The sequence below is a fragment of the Atractosteus spatula genome, chromosome 13 (genome assembly GCF_055471065.1).
Source record: "Atractosteus spatula isolate fAtrSpa1 chromosome 13, fAtrSpa1.hap1, whole genome shotgun sequence".
NCBI classification, from domain to species: Eukaryota; Metazoa; Chordata; class Actinopteri; order Semionotiformes; family Lepisosteidae; genus Atractosteus; species Atractosteus spatula.
This window is the reverse complement of record NC_142718.1, coordinates 20,848,868-20,870,030: the sequence shown is the minus strand read 5'-3', so window position 1 is coordinate 20,870,030 and position 21,163 is coordinate 20,848,868. Positions and strand designations below refer to the sequence as shown.

Below are 21,163 nucleotides of genomic sequence, written 5' to 3'. Positions count from 1 at the left end.
AGGGAGAATGTGTGATCCTAGCTGCAGAATAATTTTAGTTTCGGTGGTCTTTCTGATGTATGAGTTCGGAAAACCGTCTTTGAGAACACAGACGGAGAGATTAGAGTGGTCGTGGCCGTCAGAGGTGAAATGAGAAACAATGGGCTTGGAGAGATCTTTAATCTTCACAGCCCTGACGTGTTCTCTGAAGCGGTCTCCGAGTCTCCTTCCTGTTTCTCCAATGTAGATGGCTGGGCATTTACTGCAAGAGATACAGTAAATAAGGTTGCTGGAGGTACAAGATGCTGTCTGGGTGATCCGGAATTGTCCTGAGGGGCCTTGAATGAGTGTGGTGGTGGCTGTGTACTTGCAGGTGATACAGCGAGTTCTGTTGCAAGGGAAAGTGCCAGGTGAATTTCGCACGGATTCACACAGCTACCTCCTGTACAGCTCATTTCACCCCAACCACACGTTGTGTTCTCTTTCTTCTTTTTTTCAGATTTGTATTAAGATACACATTTCCTTTAAATTTTCGCTTGCATATACTGTACATAGAGCCTATGTGGATAAGATTGGGGCAATCCTGTCTTCCTCTCTTCCAGTCATGTCTGTTTCTCAAAGTTAACGTAAAGTGTCTTCCTGTTGTTGAACCTTTGCCACTGTGAATTTTGCTAAGGACAGACCTGTTATGAAAGTCAGATGTGTCATGTAAAAGGAGTGTGTCATAGGACATATTTCATGACAGGAAAAGCTTTCAACAAAGAATACAAGAAGTGCAGTAAGAGACAATGCTTATGTTAAAGTTCAGGGGGTTGAAAAATGCAACAGCTGTCCTAGTCAAAACTAAAAATTACTACAGGCAATTAAACATAATTATAACATCAGAAAGACAAACTAAAAATAAGAAAAATAACCAGCTCTGGTTAGAACATAACATGTATGAAATGTATTTCACTGTATGTATTTTCTTACTTTTTTAAGATGTAGGCATTTCATTGGACAAAAGGTCTTGATGTTTTGTGATATGTGACTTTAACATTTTACATTGTTTTTTTATTGGAACAATACCTTAACTTCAGTTTTGTGAAAACCTATTCTCTTTCATCAAAGCTTCAGACATAGTCTTTACAGTAGCTATCCAAAGTGTTCAGCCTCTTGGACCTTTACATATTTTATTGTAGTACAATGTGAAGCTGTAATGAATTCTAACTTGGATTTTGAGAAAGTGCTCTACACAAAACACTATATAATGTTAAAGTGAAAACATTCTACAGATAATCCTAATGATAATAATCCTAATTATGAATGATAAATATAAAACAGTATATAACTGATTTCATAATTATTTACCCCCCTTTTCTTTGAATAAATGTGTTTCTCATGAGTTCAGGATATATATACCTGACTCTTGGAGGCTCCACAGTTGACAGTGTTGATTAGCACAAATCAGAGGAAGGGTATAAAAAATGTGAATCTTAGTAGAACAAAGTGTCCTAAAAAAAACTCAGTATCCAAAAAAAACAAAAAATGTTCTGGAATGGCCCAATCAAAGCCTGGACCTTAATGTATCCAAGAAGACTCATGACTGTAATATTTAATGAGAACATCCAGTGAATTATTATTATTATTATTATTATTATTATTTTCTGCATGGACTTCCATGGACTAGCATTTGAACATTTTTCTAAATGAAATATTTTTTGTTTAATATGGCCACATATTACTACCAAATTAATTCTGTATTCATGAATGTGAATGTGATGTCTCATTTGACTTGACTTTAATCAGAGTTTTACAGATTTTCTCTCTGATAATTACACTACAACACATACAAGCTCACAAATAAAAGGAAAAAATAATTGAGTTATAAAAGATTAAATGAAAGTTAAATGATTTTAATGTTACTTCTGCATACTCACATTGTTGTAAGTCAGTTAAAAAATTAAAGCCTAATGTTAACAGAGTTTGGTTACAAGAAATAATTGTAAAAAACCTAAAATAATGACTTCCTTGTGACTTAGTGTAACATATGATAAATTGCCCACATTTTCATTTTGACCACGATTCCTTCTGCTTTTAGGTTTTGCTGTAAACAACATAACAATTTCAACACTTTTGGGATAGTAGATTGTCTGGTTTGGTTCCCATGTAATCACCAGTATGTATTCACAAGCCAGCTTGCAAAAACACATTGAATTAAAGGTATCTTCACATAATTTTTGTTTTTCTTTGTTTTTCCTGTGTGTCCTAGTCTACACAAAACATCTACTGTGTGTTAAACTAAGGTTGGGAGAGAGATAACAGTTTAAGTAAGCTACTATATTAAGCAGAGGTTAATTATATGCTGAAAAACAAAAAAAGACTGAAAGGCTCACACTTGAAGAAGGCCTTACAGCTAAAATATTCTGTTTTTGTATACTGTTTTCTGTATATTATCCTTGTTTTATAGTGCTGTGGTGCTCTATATTATGAACATTTCTGACTAAAACACATGTTTTTTTTTAATTAAGCCTGCAAACCACGGGAATAATAAAAACATGGATTAATTCAAACTTTGCAAAATGCAGTCTTGTAAAAATACAGTTTAGCCATCATTTCCTTTTAATTTTTAAAATTAATGTAAATGGAAAATAGTTTCACTTCAACTATACCAAACACAAAACAGAACAAAGAGGGACAAATAAATAATTTTTAGGTACTTGTTTCTTTAAGCACAGCAATAACAATGTAGTTTTCTTTGTGGCATATTGTTTTCTTCATTCAGGTGCAATAACTTTCATATGGCCTAAATATACTGCAACAGCTTATTTTAATAGTCTCTCCTGTTCCAGGCCTAATTAATATAAATACAAATAGCTAGATGAACCGAATGGCTACATTATAACCATTCTTATGATCTTACATTTCTTAGGTATTTTGACACTTTCTGGAGTGGCTGAAGAGACCAGTAAAGAATTATGATGTTACAAAAATGGTGAAAATCAGGAATTGACTGAGTAGTTTAGTCCAGTGGGCACCCCCAGGTGGTAAACCAGATGACCCTGGAAATTGGTTGTGTGCACTAAACATTCTCCAACAGAACAAGTTGAAAAGAATAGACGCCAAGAGTACTGACGCCAGATCCTATAGATCACGCACACCCATTGAGAACAATGAGGATTATACATTGGTCACTAGGGTTACCATATTTAAACATAAAAAAGAGCAAGTAATATGTTTATTCCATGCTGAAAACACAACATTTCGGCAGTGAAGCCTTCTTAAGGTATGAGAAAGACAGGGCAGACAGCAAAGATTAAAAATAGCACAGAAGAACAAAAGCTGGGAGAGGGGCGGAGGGGCAGAGAGGCCACTCAGGAAATGGAGAGGGGTGAAGAAAGGTGTGAAGTCAAATCCTGCATGAGAATATTAAGGTTTAAAAAAAATGTACCGGAACAATAACATAGTTGTGGTTTTTGCATTTTCAGTGCCTCTCAGTACACAAACATTCTTAACACCATCTTAAGGACAAGTAATTTATTATTATTTATTAAAGACAAATAATAACACTCCTTCAACAGGTACAAATAGACATGGTTACATTGCTTCTTTAATTTTTAAATAAATAAAAAGTCAAAACTTTGGTGGTAGAGACAAAAACAACAATATTTTAAAAGATGTATTTATTAAACAAAACTAAAATGAGAAAAACAAAAACGAATTTTTACAGTTATAATTAATAATTTCATTCATTTCCTCAAGCCCAGCTATTGCATCCAACCTTCCCCACTAGATCCCTAAAACTGATCACCTTAATACATGCGGAAGTGGACTTACTGTAAATATTTATAAAGGTGAGACCAGTAACAAGCAGCGGAGGCATTTGTTTGTACATCAATAAGCGTTAGTGCAACACCATGGTCGTGAGAGAAAGTGTTTGTGAGCCTGACATTGAACTTTTATCAGTTTCATTACGTCCATTTTATACAGAAGCGCATTGCTGCCACCAAGGAAACAAAAAATCCTCACCCTTATCTCGTAACCCTCTAAACGTATCTCAAATTATCTCGGAATTATGACTTATTAATTCTTGCATGCTTTATGTGCTCACGCATAATTGTCGTATATCAAGTAGGTAGCTACGTCAGCATATGTAGGCTGCAAAGGAATACGTTGAAGGTTTATTCCATGCTTAAAAGAGAAGAAAAGAAACACAACATTTTGGCTGTGAGGGCTTCAAAGCCGAAAAGTCGTGTTTAATTTTTTTTCTTTATTTATTCCATGTTTATTCCATGCTGAAAAGAGAAAAAAAGTAACACAACATTTTGGCGCTTTCGGGTTCTCATGGGTTTGCATCCTCGTGGCTCCCACCTCAGGTCGGCCCTCCACTGCTGGAGCTTGAACCCAGGTCCCCTGTGTCATTCGACAGGGAACCAGCCGGCTGAGCTAAAGGGAGATCTCCCCTCAGCCAGGCGGTTGAGGTCCCCACTATCCACAGGGAAGGGCGGTGATGTCACTGCGCTGGCAACCAGCTCACATAACCTGTAATGTTGGTCATGTCCGTTACAATACCTATATCACCATGTGCGGACCTACAGTTTTAAGCAGTTGAAGTGATTGCACGTGTAACTGTTCATAACGGAACCATCATTGCTTTGATCTCTGAATCCCACAAAACTGGGCCTCATGCTTCTAATGATTCTGTTCATATTTGCTAAAAATTGTAAGATTTCATTATGACTAAACCCCAGTCAAAATCTGTACAAATTCTGCAGCGCTGGACACAATCATTAAACCGAAAGTGCCAGCCAAGTTCACCGTAGTTTCTACATGCGTTCTGTGCACAACGTAACAGGTTGTACATACACTGACATAAGCATTGCTATCTTGTAATTATGCTAAAAATAAAAAAAAAAATTTCCCTTGGGGCAGCAATGTGCTTCCTTAATTTTACCTCCCTTGAGAGTTTCCTCAAATTTTTGTAACTGTGGTCTATATTCATCTGACAGCCAATGCTATCAGGACAGCAGAGCAAATTGAGCAGACTGTTCAAAATTTTCAAAACAACTTCCCCGATGCTCCAAATTTCATCATGGGAGATTTCAAACACTGCTCCCTGCAGAAGTCCATCAATATGTTACCTGCCCTACAAAGCATAATAGGGACATAATATTGGACCTGTGCTACGGATCAGTTAAGGAAGCTAACCAATCTGTCGTCAAAGCACCACTGGGATCTGACCACAACACTGTGCATTTGATTCCAACCTATAAAATGGCCCTGAAGAGATGTAAAGGCAAACGCAGAGTGGTGCTGGTCTGGACCAAGGACTCCATACAGCGACTGCAGGATTGCTACGAGTGCACAGACTGGGACATGTTTAAGCACATGTATGGCAGCTACTGTATGTGGAATCTTTTCTTTTATTTTTCAGAAGTCATTAACTCAACAAAAGGTTCCTAAGGTGTGGAAATAATCAGTTGTCCTCTCAGTAGCTAAAGTCAAATCGCCCAGTTCACTCAATGATTATAGACCAGTAGCCGTCACCTCTCTGGTTATGAAAAGTTTTGAACAGATTGTGAAAAATGGGATTGTGGCCAAAGTACAGGATCAGCTAGATCCATTCCAGTTTGCTTACAGAGCAGGTAGGAGGGTGGAAGATGCTACAGCATGCATTCTCCAACACATTGAAGGAAACAAGACCCATGCTAGACTGCTGTTTGTGGAATTCTCCTCTCTATTTAATTGCGACCTCACCTACTGGCTGCTAAATTATTGTCAAACTTTGATCTCTATCTTGATCAAACTTGATCTCAATCTTGTCAGTTGGGTTACTGATTTCTTGACGGAGCCCAGAAGGTGAGAGCCAACAATGTTTTATCCAACAAAAAGCATTCCTCTACCGGGTGTGCAAGTCTGTGCATTGTCTCCCTTACTCTTTGTCCTATACACAAATGATTGCAAGAGCTATCACCACTAAAGACACGTAATCGAATTTGCAGAAGACTCTGTCAGTGTTAGCCTGCTGCAGGCAAATGAGTGGAGCCACGGACCAATCGTTGATGAGTTTACCACCTGGTGTGAACAAAACTTCCTCAAGCTAAATGTGTCCAAGACCAAAGACATGATAACTGACTTCAGGAAAAACACCCCCACTCCCACCCCAACCTACATCGGGGGAGATTCAGTGGAGCTAGTGGAATAATACAAGTACTCAGGGACTGTTCTGGACTTCAGGATCAATTTCGAAGCCAATACTGACCTGATCCTCAGATAAGGTCAACTGCATCTTTTTTTCTTAAGGAAGCTTAAGTATTTTAAGGTTGATGATTCATTGTTGATTTTGTTCTATTGGCCCTTCCTTGAATCTGTTCTAACTTTTACCCTGATCTGCTGGTTTAGCAACCTGAATCTGAGAAGCAAGAACAAACTGGGTAGTCTTGGAAAATATGTCATTAGTGCTGATCTTCCAGCCTTCTCCTCCATCTATCATTCACGTGTTTTGCATAAAGCAAACATGTTTACTTCTATTTTGTAGCCTTCTATATTCTCATTCCATTCTTCTATTTACTTCTCTTATCGAGTGGTAACATGACCAGCTGGTGATTGTCTGGAAATCCCCAAGCTGGGGAAACTTATCTCTTTAAGTGCAAAAAATAATTTGGGTTATACATGAAAAGCAAATGTGAAAATACTCTGAAAAAGGAAATATGATGGTATTACTTTAAAGCTAGAACAATAAAATCGGAAACAGAGAGATAGAAGAGACTACTGAAAAAAAAGACCTCTAAGTATTCATATTTACACATTATTGGCATGTTGCAGACAATGTGGGTAAGCAATTAAAAAGACAAACAAAATGTTAGGTACAGTACATAGTAAGATCTTGACATTCGCAAGGGCTTGCAGAAGAGAAACAGATTTGCATGTAACCAAGTCCACCCCTATACCGGCCCAAAACATAGTATGTACAGTATGAGTAAAACACTCAAGTAACCCTCCCATATATGATAATTAAAGTACTAATGCATTGTGTTTAAGTTAATAAAAAAAACATTGATCAACTAAAACAGACATCGGTAATCACAAACTTATACAGTACTAGTCAGCTAGAATTAAAAAAAATGTGTCCAGCAGCTGTCTGTACAGTACCTTCTCTCTGCCTCCGTGAATTGTACGCCCCACTGTAAAGAAAAGGGCAGTTAAACCATCTGTGAGCCTGCAAAGTTGTCTCCAGCCTGTCATTGTCCACACCACAGACAAGAGCACAGGAACATTCGTTGCAATAGAAAAATAAGAGCACATTGAGATGCAGGTGGTGGGTAGTGGGCAGGGATAGGCTCACTCACTACCTAGATTCCCCTCTTGATCCTAGTCTGTTGCGCAGTTAACATGAAAATTGCTCTTAACAGCCTTCAGCTCAGTTTCATCCAGCTCTGTTCTACTTACAATACCCTTTTGGCCAGACCAAATCGCAAAAAAGCTGATCTGTGGAAGTTACAATTAGCAAATGTGGAGACCCTACTGTACAGTTTAAAGCTTAGAATTTCATCAAGGGATAGATCATAGTCTGTTAAAATGATAAATTGCATTACTAAGGCCTCATTTAGATAATACCCTACAGTGACAGAGAGATCAAACCTTTTTAGCCTTGAACAGATATGATTTAAGGAAGAGAAGATATTGGTTATTTGAAATCATCAAGGGCATTAACAAAGTCAACCTAGAAAACCTCTTCAGAATGAACAGTGAAATTTTAACCAGAGGACACATGCGTAAACTACATAGAAGTGCGTTTAAAGTTGATAAGAGAAAACACTTCTTCACTCAATTGGTTGTCACAGTATGGAACAAGCTATCCAGCCATGTTTTAGAAGATTTGTTTCAAGAAATAGCTGAATGAGATCCTTGGATCAATTAGCTACTACCAAACTGGCTAGTGGAATGAACTGGCTTCTCATTTGTAATCTTTCTTATTTTCTTGTATTACAACATACTGTAAACTTGTGAAGCACACAGTCCTTTGTTATTGAGAAACTCAGGATCCCTTTTCTCTAAAAAGCTTTAAGCTTGGAGTTAAATAGGCATATACTGTAGCATATGGATATGCTACTGTATAATAATGTTCACATAAACCCATGAAATTTTAGTTTGATAAATGATGCTTGAACCTCATATCTAAAATGATTAGTGGCATGTAATTTGAAGCAAAATTTAATTTCTTATAAACATTCAGCTTAGTCTATTTCTCAGTATTCACCACTTACCCAAAAATCAGTGATGACTGTATTGATCAGAAGATGCAAGGATTCTTATTGTTCAGTGATGAACTGAAACAGATTCCTAATTTCTAAAATCAGCTATTTGCTACATTTATTCTTTCCTATGTTTTAGAGCTTTGCTCCAGCACTGTGGAGTTCTGTTTCAGCTTGGGATATTGACATACATATACTTTTACTGTGGTTTAATTGTTTCAGTTGTTTAGGATTTAATTGGGTTTTTTTTGTTCAGATATTCAGTTTACATAACTATTTTCTCCACTTTAATAAGTATGAAATTGCACAATGAAAATACTGTATATACAAATGAATACAGGCAGATACCACTTTCATTAAAAAATGCCTACTGAACAAAATCTCCCTCCCATTTATGACTGTTTTTAGTTCCTCTTAGGTAAAGTATAATGACAAAACATTGCATGTGCCTGTGACACAAGACCAAGCACAGCAGAAGATGTAATGAGGTCTTAAAAGTGAGAAGTGGAGGACACTTGCAGCTTTGAATTGGAATTGGCTTTAGGCACTTCACACAAAACCTGAATATGGATGGTAGGAATAAATATTCTGCTTGGTACTGCATAAGTTTTATGTTTTCAGATTAAAAAATTAAATTAAAATTCCAAATATTGGTATTTTGTATGTGTGGCTTCACATACTGTTTAGAATTTTTTAATTCTTTATGAAAAAGATTATCTGAAGTAGGTTGTATATAGGTTTGTGTAAAATAATTTGTGACTTTGATATGTTTGGTTACTTCAATGCAAATGTTGCCGTCACAATTTTGCCTTTCTTTTCAATCTTTTGCTGAGAGCTAAAAGTGCAAACTTTTCTCCATATTGTTTTCCTTTAAAAGAGCCATAGCTGAAAAATTAACTGCTACCTTCACCAAGTCAATCAGACTGAAAATGGCATAGTAATTTTATTTTTGCCTTCTAAATACAGAAATACACCTTTGTGGTCTCATCTTCATAATTTTACTAAAACATTTTAGCCAATAATGAATACATTTTGCTCAGGAGAAATGTACCTTAAAGTTTTGGGATAAAAAGAAAGAAGACAGAAAGGGAATTATTGTGAATGTTTGCTGTAGTGGATATGACCTTCAGAGTGATGCAAGGATTTCATTAGTGCTTGTTTAAAAGACATCATCAGCGAAAATTTTAAACCCAAAGGACTTCTTTGTCATTGTTTAGTTGAGTACAAACTCTGTGGAGGACTTTTAATCTTTAAAGTCTACATGTTAAGTTAAATGAGGCAGATCAGTGTGAAAGAGTCTGGACAGAGAACTGGAATGTACCGTATATCAGGAATACATTATCCATCTATTCATCATCAGTTCAGTGAATTGATCTCATGTAAACAGTAAAAAATACCCATTTAAAAAGTGTTCTCTCACAGCTAATCTAGAGAAACTTTAAGACCATACTGTTTTTGTTCTTTTTTTCATTCTCCTGCCTATATAAAGAAATATATTTTTATACTTTGCACACCTCATTACATTAATTTATTTCATTTCTATTTTACTCAACAGGTCCAGATACTGCTTTAAGATTAAACTTTGAAGACTTTTATATTTTATTTAACAACTTTTCAGATTATGAAAATCTGTCAGGAAATAGTACTGGGACTTTTCAGATCGATCAAAACACCATCATCTGCCAAGGACCTCATTTCGAGCCAGCTGTGAATTCAGCCATCTGTGTTGTCTATTTCCTGATCTTCCTGCTTGCCATTCCTGGGAACATTATAGTTGCCCTGGTGATTGGATATAATTATAGATTCTTGTCACCCTCTGACATCTACCTCCTTCATCTGGCAGTGGCAGACACCCTCTTTGCTTTGAGCATCCCCTTCTGGGCAGTGAGCACTGTGCACGGCTGGGTGTTTGGAGATGTCATGTGCAAACTGGTCAGTCTGATCCAGGAGGTCAATTTCTACAGCAGCATCCTGTTCCTGATGTGCATCAGCATTGACCGCTACTTGGCCATTGTTTGGGCAGTGAAAGCCCACAGAAAGAGACGGGTGCTCTGCAGCTGGATGGTGTGCCTCTCTGTCTGGGTTCTGGGGACTGTTTTTTCCTTCCCTGTCCTCTTCAATGACGCATTTAAACCTGTGAACTCTGACAGAATTGTATGTTACGAATACCATAACCCAGAGAGTGCAGCTCAGTGGAAGCTTGCCACAAGGGTTCTTAGACATGTCCTGGGCTTCCTCTTACCTCTGATAGTAATGCTTGTGTGTTATGGTTTTACCATTAGCCGACTGCTGGGGACACGCAGTTTCGAGAAGCAAAAAGCTATGAGGGTGATTGTGGCTGTGGTCATTGCTTTCCTTCTGTGCTGGATGCCCTATCACTTATCAGTGATTTCAGACACCCTCATCAGGTCCGGGCTCATCTCGTACAGTTGTGAGACACGCAATTCAATTGATCTGGCTTTATTTTTCACCCAGAGCCTTGGTCTGCTTCACAGCTGCATCAACCCTGTCCTCTACGCATTCGTGGGACAGAAATTCAGAAGGAACCTTTTAAATCTGCTTTACAAAACGAGGGTGCTAGAACGCAGCTCTTTGTCCAAATCCAGCAGATCTACGTCCCAGACATCAGAAATAACATCAACATTCCTATAATGACAGTGTCATCCAAGAAAATATAAAAAAATCCTTTACTTTAAAAAAAATCTTTATTTTTTATTGTGTAGTCTATTTCTGCAGACTATTTTTACACATAGCATTTGGTAATTGAAAATAGCATATATCATTTTTTTTCATAAAACACCATTACAAACTCTCACAGATGTTCTTACATTGGGACTAGAGACTTATGTATTATCTATAAGTGTATATACTGTATAGTTGAAATAAATACATTTTCCAAATATTGTTGTGCTCATTGTTTATTTTTATCTTATACAATTAAGATATTTAATTATATCATACGATTGATTACAGTACTTTACTGTGGTTTGGAGCTCAGAGACACATCACAGAAACATTAGCCTGTTACACTAGACCCCCTCAGACACCTAATAACACTCAGTTCTCCTGCATTGAGTTGTTGGCCTTTTAGTATTGTGGAATTATTAGCAGACATTGTGAGACTTTATGCTGGGAGAATACCTGAGAGATGGTGATCACATCTCAGCTAAGGATGATCTTTGCACATTAGGCCTTGGTTAAATTTATTTTAAAGTCACTGTTTGCCAACACTGTTTTGTCACTCTGCCCATTCATGAGTCTATAAATGATTACTGTAGGTGTGTTATCATGAATACATTTTTCCTACTATCTAAATACTAATACTAAAAACATCAGTGGGTGATGTTAGTCTTTACTCTTTTACCTTTACTCTTATTCTTATTATTACTTTTACTCAAGTGTAAAATTTGAAGTCAAGCCAATAAAACTATTGTATTTATTTGTTAAAGTGGGGATTCTGACCTGTCACTCCAGCCAAGCACAAACACCAAATGTCTGAACCTGCTCTTCCTATTATACTGAGAAGTATTACTATCACAACAAGACATCATCATTTGGTAGAAGGCTCTAGGGATCCCAAAATGTCCATAAATATTATTTGATAAATAATTGGTGGGTCAACATTAAAAAATTATAAACATTTTTTAAATCAAAGAACATTTGAGCAGAAAGAAATACACTGACACAAAGTGCTGTGTATAATTATTTCTTCAAGAACATAAGAAAGATGATTAATGAGAGGAGGCCAGTCAGCCCAAGTATCCCTTTTGGTAGTTGGATCACTGTAAGTGATCCTGCTTTATTTTTTGACTCTATGATTTATTCCAGCAAATGTACAAATTTTAATTTGTAATTTTAATCTTGCCTGCAGATTGTACAGGTGACAAAGTGGAATGCTCCATAAAGGTGACATGATGGAAATAATCCATAAACATGTGCTGAAGCGCTCAGAGCTACTGAAACCTTGAAGAAGGAGTAAACCTATTACTTGTTCCTTTGCAGACTACACATGCTGACGCAGCTACCCACCTGAACCATTTATATAGATTACATCTAAATGTGATAGGTATTGGGTGACTAGGGGCAACAAATTACAAAGAAAGTGCAAATGTTTAAATTAGGGTGAAAATATTAGATAGAAAATCAGCAAGGAAGATGAACAGAAAGTAGAGCCAAGAAACCTCAGGAAAAACAATGAAAAAAAAGGCAATTGTGTGCTTATACTTCAATGACAAGGATATTAGGAGAAAAAAGAAATGAAGCTTCTGCATTAGAAGATAATTAAGACTGTGCAATTATATGTAATTGCAATCACAATATATGGCTAAAGTATTCCCCATTCATAACAAGGGGACAAAAGACTACCACATAATTTGCCAGTGATACTTTTATTCCATATAAGATTCCATATAATGAGAACTAAAGTGGAGGATCATCTACAGTACATGAAAGAAGGCTTCTTGGGGAATGCCAGCAGAGATTTATAAGAAGCAGGTCTTGAGTAACTAAGAGACAGGTCTTGTGTAACTAACCTGTTAGAGTTCTTTGAAGAAGTAACGTCACTAATGGATATAAACAGAGCATATGATACACACTATACTGTAAATATATGCATTGAAAGTATTGGACAGAAACCAAGAATACAGATAAATGTTGATCAGGGTGATATAATTTATGGAATGTCACAAGCAATGTTCCCTCTAATTTTAATGGACTGTGTGTGCAAAAATTTCAAGTTGTGCAAATTTTTTCCCAGTGACAAAAACTTGTGCGCACTAAATTGAGTGTATGTAAAATTATAAACCTGAATTTTTGGGGGGTTAATATAATCATTCTCATAGAAGCATAGAGATCCAAAAGACAGGGACAACGATTCAACGAGCCCAGTCATTGAGACTGAGTGTTGAGCGAGCATGAGCAGTGAGGTGCAAGACTACGAGAGCATACAGTAGATATTGCTTATCGAGTTGCAATATTAATGCACACAGCCAAGTTGGGCCTCTCGCAGCCAGTCTCATGTGGTCAATTTAGCAATTAACGACTGTGTTTGTTTTATTATTATAATTTGTTTTGGAATTAAGTTTTTTGGGTGCAGTTCAATTTCCTATGTGCTCTGATTTCATAACCTGTGTGCGCATATAATGTTATGAGTTGTATGAGTTGTAATATAATGTTGTGAGTTGTACATAATGCATTATTTATTGATAATAAACAGTTGTCGTGACTAGTTTGACTCTCATTTATTGCTGTTTCACTGGAGATGTAAAAAAATCACATGGCTCAAATTTTACTTCATGCTTAGGCTATTTCCTGCCCTCTCTATTTTGTAACAATATAAAATGGGAAACAATGCGTGTAAATTAACCATAAGTATGAAAAAATGGTTGTTTAATGCCTAAACTATGCAAAATTCACATGTTGGTCATATAAGGCCTGTAATGGTTTTGCAACAGAGTAAGCATGATTAAGCTGCCTCAGAAAGTAAGACATGTTACTAATGTTGAACAAATTCAGTTAAGAAACAACTATATAATGAGTTAATAATTTATTATAAATTATTAGCTTTATCAAGAACCGAAATGAGAAAGATTTCTAAGTTGTTTATTTAACCTTCCTGAATCTTACTTTCCATCACAGTGCAGTATAATTTATGTGCAAATCTTGTCATCTTGTTTGCCAGCTGTCTTATCTGATGCTTGATTTCGATTTCTTTAGCATAGATTGTTACTGTTTCTTTATTTTGTTCTTTGAGTTTTCATATCTCAAGTACAAATTAAATTAAACAGGAAATGGTTTACAATGATGTGTTTGCAGAAATGCTCTAAATAACATTTTGTTTTTATATTTTATTTAATAATTGCAGATGGATGACAGGGGTGGTGTGGTGTTGCAGTAGTTAGCACTTGCTGCCTTGCAGCACAGAGGCCCTGTGTTCCATTCGTGGGGTGCTATCTGTGTGTGTTTTCCCCAGGTTTATCCTGTCTTGTGCCCAGTGCTCCCCTGAATTGGCTCTGGGCCAACGTGAGGTGGCTGTTGAAAGAGGTTTGCTAATAGTATAGATAGTTACTGCCCTCTAGTGGCTGTTTGTATGAAGTGTAAAACTGTGCAAAGTCAATGACAAAATACATCAAGTGTTGGTTCCTCTGGTTTGTATTATTCTGAAAAAAACTGGAAGACACATTGATTTCACATTTAGCACTGAATTCCTTTTGTGATACATTACATCGAGCACAAGCCCTCTTGAAGAGAAAGATATCCTGCTGCCCCTTTTCATTGTTCTTTTTGGTACCTTTTATTTATTTTATATATGGCCTCGTAAACAGGTTTCTTTTTTCACTCACAGAGTCCTTTTTGATCAGTTAATTAAATGTATGTAATTAATTCCAAATAAAAGAGTCTGGAATTTTTAAATGAATTTTCTGATACTTTCAATAAATCTCCAAATGAAAGGAAATTGCATTTATTTGTCACGACCGTGAGTCCCTCCTCTTAAGGGCGGTCCGGCTCTTTCCCGTTTTGCTTGATTTTCCTACACCTGCCTCCTGTTTCAGCCCTTCCCTATAAAAGCCAGACGATCCTACCATTCTGGGCTCAGCTTTGGAAGACGGACGCCCGGAAGCCCGCCTACTAGCGAGTCCAGGAAAGGCTCGACGGCATAGGCTTCGCAACGGCATCCTGACCATCTGGGTCCGGGGCTTGGAGTGCCTGGCCCCGTTACCCCTTTTTATTTCCCCGACCCTTCACCAGATCCCATCCCGGCTTTTAACTTTTGTGGTCTCCTTCATGGATGGATCACCCGGCTCCGGACTTTCACCCACTCTGGATTTTCCTTCAGACTCCTTTTGGGCTTGTTTGCCTTGGCCATGCCCCCCCGAGCACCAGTGCACCGTCAACATACCCCCCTGTCTCCCAGCCCTGTTCCTAGTCTTTTCTCCCCTGTGTTTGTTGCAGATTCCTTCCGGATTCTATCGTCTGCATAGGGTCCTGAAAAATGCTTTGTGACATTATTATTATTAGTAGTAGTATTATTAGTATTATAGTAGATCAGGTGGTTAGCTGCGTCAGCATGCGTAGGCTGCAAAGGAACAAATAGTAGGTTTATTCCATGCTGAAAAGAGAAGAAAGAAAACACAATGTTTCGGCTGTGGAGCCTTCTTCGGGTCACACCTAAATAAACCTATTACTTTCATGTCATTCATGTTTCCTTTCAGAACGCAATTAATATGAAAAGGAATAAGTAAAGGTTTATTCAATGCTGAAAAAATGGGGAAAGGAAACACAATGTTTCAGCTGTGGAACCTTCTTCAGTTGTTAATTTGTTAACTATTCATTTAAAAGCTTTGTCATCAGCACAATGAAAGTCAAGCAAGCAATATTTTTTTCTACTGTATATCCTGAGAGAGAGTCTGCTTCATGATAGGAACAAGAGTGTGTTTGGAACAGATAAGCGTTTTCTGATAATACAACACGCATTAACTGTCATCAACAACTTAAAGTCTTAAGTTGTTAAGTCTTAATAGAAATATTAGGTAAAACATTTCAACTCCTAAAGAAATTCCTTGTCAAAGACTCTACTACATGTTTTCAACGCTATATGTATGAATATGTTTACTCAAATGTAAGTATCTGAGTTTTGTATTTTTGTCAGGGAATTATCTTAAAATGTTATTAACTCATACTGTAGGTAATTAAACTATGCTTTAAATCTTAATAACTTCACAGGATTTGATATGTTAGATTGACAGCCTTTAGGGTTTACACTATTGGTTTAGTTTCAAACATTTGTCAGCTTACTTTATATTCATGGTTAAATTAACAAAACAACAGCAGGTTATTATGGCATTGTAAAAGTGGCACAACGATGAAGTGTATTTGGGTGTGTTTGTAATCTACAGTACCTGTATTTGAAATTCTATTTGGATGTATTGAGAGATAATTAAACCATAGAATACTACTTTGGAACAACTAAATAACTACATGAAGCATTGGAACCATATAACCCCATGAAATGATAAATGTACAATGCATGGTGCAGAGTATTTAAGGAAGATAAGAGTAAAATAACACAAAGTTTAAGGACTCTGACTTAAGAATTGGAGGTATAGCATAAATATCATGAAAGTAATCACAGGGCATTATAAGTAATCATACAAACAGCTCGAGGTCAATGATTTTAAATACACTTTTCAGCATTTTAGAATGTTTTCTGGACCTCCTATCTGCACTACAAGCCTTACACCAACAAAATATATTATTTTAGCAAAATATTAATACATTTCTCAATCCATCCAATTTCAAAATGCTCTAATACAGTCGCAGAGGGAGTTGGAGCCTATCCTGCAAGCACAAATACATTTATTCAGTCAGAGTCAGAATCTCCTGAGTTTTACATACTTTGACTTACATAGACTTGATGATGAAGTGGCATTTTTAAAAGTAGATAACCTTAGAAATGTGAATATTTACCTGATATAGAATCTAATTAGTGTGTGAATTTAGGTACAGTATGTATTGTAGATACTATTTCTTTGTCTTGATGTATGTACCTCTGAGATGTTTCCTGATTATTTTCAACAATGTTTAACCCTATTCACATTGCTCCTCCTCTTTCCTTTGGCAGAAGCTGTGTATTTTTAGAAGGAAGCACCAGGTTGAACCAGACCAAATGAAGAAGAAACACTTGTAACATGTACAACAGTGTTACTATAGCAGACACAAACTATTGCTTGTCTTTAAAACAGAAGGTTGTTTCCAGCACTCTGCACACAGATAATGCATAATTGCATCAATCATTTTGATTAGGACTTTGCTGTACCCTGCCTAAACAAAAACAGAACTATTCTGTTTTGTATTTATGGTTTTAAGACATCAGAGACAAAAACTCAAGAAAGTCTGTGACAGGTAAGATTTTAATCTCCATTTATGTGATTTGCAAATAAAAAATGAAGGTGAGAATTAGAGGTCATTCATGAAATGGAAGATGTGTTTTAAAAGTTAAATTGTCTACTAGTGAAGTTCTAAATGTGAGTTGTAAATGAAGTGACAGGAGATTTCTTAAGTTAAACTGTATTACTACTAAAAATGATATTCGTAGTATAAGACAGGTATTTATTATTTTATGATTTTATATGTAAAATTGAAATTGGTGTTTTTAAATAGGTTAATGAAATGACTGAGTAATCACAAAATTACTACTCCTTGAAGGAAAATAACAAGCAGTAGATAAAGTAAATACCAAACTTATAAAGCAGGAAGTTCTAAATTATTGTTCTAAGTTCTAAATTGTTATATTGTAAGCATTTCTAAATCACATTCTTAACATTTAGATTACAGTTGTTTAGTTAAAATAGTGTTTTATGCTACAAGAAGTGCTTTAAACATGTGTAAAGCACTTCTTTAAGAATGTTTTATTTAAACATGTATAAATAAAATAATGGAGGGGGAATGAGCAAACACTCTTGCACATGCACCCCTGTTGAACTATAGGAAACAACTACAGCATATGGTCAGCAGAAATATGCTTCTTCAAAAAACAAGAAGTAATGTTGTTTCAGTATGTCCAGATGTCACCCTCTTCCTTATCTAGTTTTCACACTTTACTATTACTAATACATTAGAAATCATTTCTACTTTAGATTATAAAGGAATTAAGAACTGAGCGCACTGACGCAAATCACGTGAATTCATAGTGGTTTTTTTTAGGCCATAATAACAGTTATAAGAACGGGAAGCTTTGGAGAAACCTTGTTTACTTTTTGCCTAAGCAAGTCAACAAAGAAAATTAGTATTATTGTACTATTAGAAATAATACCAATAAATGTCCATTGAAACTTACTCTATTAGTTACTCATAAATAGAAACTGTTGCGAAGAAGTAGGTAGTAGATTTTTTATCCTCATTTCTTGAAACCTAGAAATTCCACATTTTGTTTATAACTGTGTTATACTGGTTCCTGTATATGTACCTTACATCTTTCCACTATGTTTATTGTGTTACAGAAATACAGATACCCAGCTTGGATCTATTTAAGAACTGCACTTCCAGTTGCAAAGTATGCACATATTTTTTTTTTAAACAAACACTAAAACTAATTCTGTACAAAATATAATGATTTCAATTTTTTCGTTGTTGATGCTTTAAATTATTCATTGCATGTATAATTTACTCAATGTTGGTTGTTAATTGATTTGCTATGAAACATAAAATGTTCAGATTACAAACTTTCTAAATCTACGCAACACATCAAATATGTTCAGACAACTATTTTTAGAGAATAAAACGTTCAGATAAGGCAAGATGCCTAATACTGTATTAAAGATACAAATGGTGTTCCTCATTTGGATGTCATGCTAATCAATATCATTTGTGTTTTGTAACAGGAAACCAAGATGACAGTTTTAAACCTATCAGATTTGGACTTCAGTGACTTTAATTACTCTTATGATGAGAACAGTACTTTTGATTACGATCTATCTTCTTCTCCATGTTCCCAATCCTTTTTTGCCTTGAACAGTGGCATTTTGGTGAGCATTTATACCTTTGTGTTTCTCCTCAGTCTGTTGGGAAATATACTAGTAATATATGTGATCTGCTGCATGGAAAAGCAAAAATCTTCTACTGAAATCTACCTATTGAATTTGGCCATTTCTGATCTTTTCTTTACCTTAACTCTTCCTTTCTGGGTGGTTTATGAAAATTCAGAATGGATATTTGGGGACTTCATGTGCAAGTTAGTGTCTGTTATGCAAGAGGCAAACTTCTACAGTGGTATCTTGCTTCTGGCCTGTATCAGCATTGACCGCTATTTGGCGATTGTCCATGCTACACAAGCTTTCACCAAGAAACGACTACTTGTGCGCACCTTGTGCATTGGAGTTTGGCTGATGGCGGCACTGCTTTCGTTGCCTATCCTCATATACCGCCAGGCTTTCAATTCAGTGTCCCACAAAAGGATAATGTGCCACGAACATATAAATGCAGAACAACTGGGCAAGTGGAGGGTGGCCATCCGTTTCCTGCGACACACTGTAGGCTTTTTCATCCCTTTAGTCATCATGATTTTCTGCTATGGCTTCACCATGAAAACCCTCTGTCAGACCAGAAGTGGGCAGAAGCACAGAGCGATGAGGGTGATCTTTTCTGTGGTCCTTGCCTTCATTATCTGCTGGTTACCCTATAATATCATTATGTTTGTGGATACCTTGATGCGAGGAAATGTCATCACGGAGACATGTTCTTTACAGAATCAGATTGATGCCACCATGCAGGTCACCCGGATTCTTGCTTTTATGCACTGCTGCATTAATCCCATCCTGTATGCGTTCATTGGCCAGAAGTTTCGCAACACTTTCTTCACAGCTCTTTTCCGACATGGTTTCATCAGCAAGAAAATCTTGTCGACATACCGACGGGACTCTTCTCACTACTCTACGTCTGGAAATACATCTACAACACTGTAGACCTTCGTGTTTGGGAGAAGAAACATTCTACCACAGACCGTGAGCAACAGTGATTGCAGATCGAAAAAAATAATCTTTACGTTGCATTCATTGGCAATATAGTGAAATAAAAATAAAAGCAACTGGTCTGAGAATACATGAACAATAACAAGTATGAAAAAAAGAAGAAAGAGAACACAACGTTTCGGCCGTGGAGCCTTCTCCACGGCCGAAACGTTGTGTTCTCTTTCTTCTTTTTTTCAGCATGGAATAAACCTATTACTTGTTCCAATAACAAGTATTTGTTGTAAGGCATGTTCAGACACCAAACCTTTAAATTGAAACTTGTGTTTTAATTTTCATTGCATATTACCTTTTAATATGCCTTTTATATTTTGAGAGCAGCATTCATATCTATTTTTTAAGTTTGTAGATCTGTCAGTTTTGGATATACTGTATGTATTTCAGTTGCACAGATATCACCATATTGAAACAGCAACAAACTTGAGCAGTAGAGGGTTCTCTTCTATCCTGTCCATTTAGGGGCTTAACAATATGAACATATTAAAAACTTTTGCTAATTATATTATATTTTATACTGTATGTAATGTTAATGTCCTGTTGAAACTACTTTTCATATCAAGCAAGAATCATAGTAAACATTACCCTTTGAGGAATTGAGGGAACAACAATGCTTTCCTATGAGAATGCTATATTTCCACAGCTGTGATCTATTAAAGATATCTAACCTCAATGCCATCATTTAGACTTCCAAAAATACTACAAAATTGTAATGAAGTCTCTAACATAATATAACAGCTATTTTAGCTAATAAAACTTGGAGTTTTTTTCACTCAAGAATTATTTATTGATATTACTGTTTAACTGCTGATGTATTTTATCAATTTATGTTCAATCTTTGTCCTGGTAAGAGTCACAGTGACATTATTTATCTTATTTTCCAATCTCTTCCAATCTCTTCAACATTACATCATAATAATAGGAAGTATTTGCATTGTTTTGCAATAGGCTTTAGAAATGTTTGAAACCTGTGAAACAGAAAAATCCCAAAAAGTCCATTACTGAAGTACTAAAATATGGTGCTGATTTAATCTTTTTATTATCAAGTCTATAATCTACAAGCACAATTCTATTTCAAGAAATAAGGAGCAAAGACAAGCATAACGCATTGACTTCTAAGTCACTTATCAGTTGTGTTAATTCGTTCAACGAGCACAAAGAAAACATCACCAGTTGATAAATTAACTTTTTGCATTAGCTGAAAACTGAGTTTGGTGGTGATCACAATCAACACATTTCAGTGGTCCATTTCTATGCTAACATTTTTTCATTGTGTTGTAAATTAAAACCCGCATAGCTACTACTGAAATGGTATTACATATATTGTAACTTTAAACAGAAAGCAGTGAAAGTCAATGGAAAGGTAACCATATGTTCTAAATGAGATGCTCTTTAAGTGGATCTAAATAGAGCAATCACATTCTAAGTCAT

General features: G+C 36.1%; 2 protein-coding genes across 2 annotated transcripts; both read left to right on the top strand.

Annotated features, from left to right (window-relative positions):
- Positions 1-8,779: 8,779 nt before the first annotated feature.
- cxcr1 (C-X-C motif chemokine receptor 1) lies at positions 8,780-10,877 on the top strand. Its single transcript, XM_088929985.1, has 2 exons — positions 8,780-8,786; positions 9,769-10,877. Exons 1-2 carry the CDS (start codon positions 8,780-8,782, stop codon positions 10,863-10,865), a joined length of 1,104 nt encoding a protein of 367 aa, XP_088786111.1. The 3' UTR covers positions 10,866-10,877.
- Positions 10,878-16,896: 6,019 nt separating this feature from the next.
- cxcr2 (C-X-C motif chemokine receptor 2) lies at positions 16,897-19,821 on the top strand. The gene is made up of 3 exons (XM_088930724.1): positions 16,897-17,114; positions 18,212-18,264; positions 18,593-19,821. Exon 3 carries the CDS (start codon positions 18,602-18,604, stop codon positions 19,670-19,672), a length of 1,071 nt encoding a protein of 356 aa, XP_088786850.1. The 5' UTR covers positions 16,897-17,114; positions 18,212-18,264; positions 18,593-18,601; the 3' UTR covers positions 19,673-19,821.
- Positions 19,822-21,163: the final 1,342 nt, after the last annotated feature.

Coding starts and splice junctions, on each gene's coding strand:
- cxcr2 (XM_088930724.1), top strand. CDS start 18,602: ATGACAGTTTTAAACCTATCAGATTTGGACTTCAGTGACTTTAATTAC.